The sequence below is a fragment of the Limanda limanda genome, chromosome 5, assembly GCF_963576545.1.
Source record: "Limanda limanda chromosome 5, fLimLim1.1, whole genome shotgun sequence".
In the NCBI taxonomy this organism is placed as follows: Eukaryota; Metazoa; Chordata; class Actinopteri; order Pleuronectiformes; family Pleuronectidae; genus Limanda; species Limanda limanda.
The window spans coordinates 21,225,602-21,228,534 of NC_083640.1; the positions used below are offsets into that span (position 1 = coordinate 21,225,602).

At 41.2% G+C, this 2,933-nt stretch overlaps 1 protein-coding gene across 1 annotated transcript; it reads right to left on the minus strand.

Annotated features, from left to right (window-relative positions):
* Nucleotides 1-1,318: 1,318 nt before the first annotated feature.
* Nucleotides 1,319-2,607, minus strand: LOC133001420 (thyrotropin receptor-like). The gene is made up of 2 exons (XM_061070994.1): nucleotides 1,745-2,607; nucleotides 1,319-1,349 (listed from the first exon to the last, which is right to left on the minus strand). The coding sequence occupies exons 1-2, from the start codon at nucleotides 2,605-2,607 to the stop codon at nucleotides 1,319-1,321; spliced, it is 894 nt and encodes a 297-aa protein (XP_060926977.1).
* Between the last annotated feature and the right edge of the window lie 326 nt (nucleotides 2,608-2,933).

The window sequence follows — 2,933 nt, forward strand, 5'->3', positions numbered from 1 at the left end:
CTTGAGTTTTACAGTATTTGTGTGATTGTGTAGTAAACTCTCCAGCCTGCAGAACAGGAGTTATCATTTATATCTTGGGCTGCGTATATAGTTTGTTTAGTGTATATATAAGTTTATCAATACACCTTATTACCCCCGCTGCGGACTCAGCCACGGTTGTTTTACTCTGCAGCTGACCCCCCCCCTGCTAAACAAGTCTGGAACAGACTGGTTCTTTTATTTATTTTCTGTCTTTCATAAGGACGTCCTGGCCAAGAATAGCAGCAACACAGTTCCAACAGTAGAAGCAATTAACAAACAGATGAATGACATTAAAGCTTTATCATAATAAACACTTGCACATTTGATCTTTTACCACAGTTTAAACTTGTGCAACACTAGAAGGTTTTGAAGCTGAAAATCAATCTGTAACTTGTTACATGTGTTAGGTGCCAAAAACCTGAAAGTTAAATTTCCTAATGCAGTCATTTCTTAATGTGATCACAGTCGAGGGCCACTCACGCCTCTTTGTGTTCAACTGATACTTCAACAGCAAAACAAACAAACTGCCAACAACATGTGTTAACTGTTTCAAGTGTCTATATTCAGACAAACTGACTTTTTACAAGCGATAAACTTGTTTCATTCATTAATTATTCTTATTTTTAAGAAAATTTCCCAAGGTTTTAGAAAATAAGTGTGTTTACAAAGTTATGAGTGGATTCAACTTTTATACATTCATATTTTAAATGCTTGATATTGAATACTGAATTGAAACTGAAGTGAGAATTTACAGACAAAAAACTCGAGCAACTCTGGTGTGAGAGGAAACATTTTTTTTTTTCCAAAATCCATAAAATGTATTTGGTATATCATTGGTGAGACATCCATAGAGAAACGAGGGTTCATCACTCCCTCTAGTGGTTTAAGCTGAATTTGATCAGATGTTCATAAGGGGAAAAGAGAAGGTTTATGTCGAACATATTTGTTAAGAAACTGTTCAAGAGTTTAAAAAACATTATTGACGAACTTTAATTAATTTTTTATATACATATGTTGTATTACAAATAACAATTACTCCATATTATACATGTTATTGATGGAATAACATCTGTAATCTTTTCACTGTGATTTGACAACACATGAAACATGAAGGTGTTAAATACAGTTTATGGATGTGCTGAGTGCCTGATGAAACATTTCTTATACCTCCCATGAAACCCTGAACTGGTCCTCACTGCCACACCATGTTTTTAAATGCGTTTTTATTATGTTGGCATATATTTTAAACTTTATCAACTTTGACAGCCATCCACTTAGAAATGAAGCCAGGGGGCATCTAATGGGGCCGAGTCATCCAGGACACAAGCCTTGTGGAGAGACTGGAAGAGAATGGGAAAGTATTTTTTAAACAATTTCAAGTTTCAATGAATTATTGTCAGAAAAATAAACACTTAGGATATTCGTCTTGCTGTTTTATGGATTTAAAGGAAGATCTAATTTTTAATATTTTAAAAACTTATAGGCATAAAGTACAAAACATGCAATATGTATTACACTCCATCTGCAATATGTGATAACTCTTAAACATTCGGAGGGACATTCAGATCACTGCTAAGCCTTTAAGCACATAAATGAAACAATAAAAGTGAGTTTTCGACAACATGTGTAAAGTGATTCAAGCTGTGATCACATGTTCACGTGGAGCCAGATGTGAGCATCATGACACACATCTGCAGGCAGCTCCCTCACCAGCCTCTCTCACCTCCTCCTGCAGCAGGGCCTCCACACCTTGGTGAGCAGCGTGGCTCGGAGCGGTGCGCAGCCGCAGATGTACAGGATGGGGGTGAGGGCAGCGTTCATTGTGGGTAAAATATGCAGAGGGTCGGTGGCATCATTCTTAGAGGTGGAACACGAGCCAGAGAAGATACAGACTATATAATAACATAAGACGGGAAGCATTGTAACCAGAAAGAACATTACCACCACCAGTATGAGATACACCGAGGAGCGCTTGGTGTCCCTCTCCACGGAGGGTGGCTCCTTCTCCAGCTGGAACCTGGCTACGATGAACAGCTTGATGTTAAGTCCAATCATTATAGTCACTGTGAAGATGTTGCTCAGTAACAAGCCAAAGCCCCAGATCTGTCTGGCCACGTCGACTGAGACCAGGTTACTCACAGCCACGAGGAGGAAGCCGCAGAGCCAGTACGCACAGATGACCACCACGGTTCTGTTACGCGTCATGCGCCGCGAGTATTGGAAAGGTGACGCCACAGCGTGGTACCTGTCGGCCTGCGCGGCCAGGATGGCCGTGTAGGTCATAACTCCAAAAAGTGGCACCATTAAATATGTTCTCGTAGGGGAGTCCATGTTCTCCTTCACATCCAGGACACCCACATAGTAATAAGACACGCCAGTGCAGAGGTCACTGAAGCAGGTGCTCAGCATGTACATGAAGCGGTTCTCGCTGCGCAGAGCCCTGTTCAGCAGTATGGAGACAAACACAGACATGTTGAGGAAGATGATGCTGGAAGCTAAGGAAACACTGAAAAGAAACCACAACACATTGCCAAAGCTGGTGAGGGGCAGAGCTAGAGACAGGCCCTGCAGGCTGCTGTTCCTCATCCGTGCAGAGAACACACATGTGAGCACAGAGTTCAGGTCTTCAGTGACGAGTGGCAGCAGCAGAGCCACTGAGACCTGACAACTGAGAGGGTTTACTTCTGCTCTGGTTTAAGAAGCACAGTCAAGACAAGCTCACGTTCTCCTGTGGCTGTTATTCCCTGGACATCAGGTCACCAAGTGAAGTAACAGGCTTAAAGACAACAACAGCCTGCAATTAGAATACATGACTCATGATCTTAATCAGTTTATATTATCATAACATGTTATTGTCCTGATATTGAAAAGATCACATAGAACTAAACTAAACAGAATTTTCAGGGTTTGCT

What these genes read in the sequence shown, in the direction of transcription:
- LOC133001420 (XM_061070994.1), bottom strand. Translation starts at nt 2,607, where the DNA reads ATGAGGAACAGCAGCCTGCAGGGCCTGTCTCTAGCTCTGCCCCTCACC. An exon ending in AGGCCCTGCTGCAGGAGGAG is followed by an intron (nt 1,350 to 1,744) that starts GTGAGAGAGGCT and finishes TCTCTCCACAAG; the next exon opens with GCTTGTGTCCTGGATGACTC.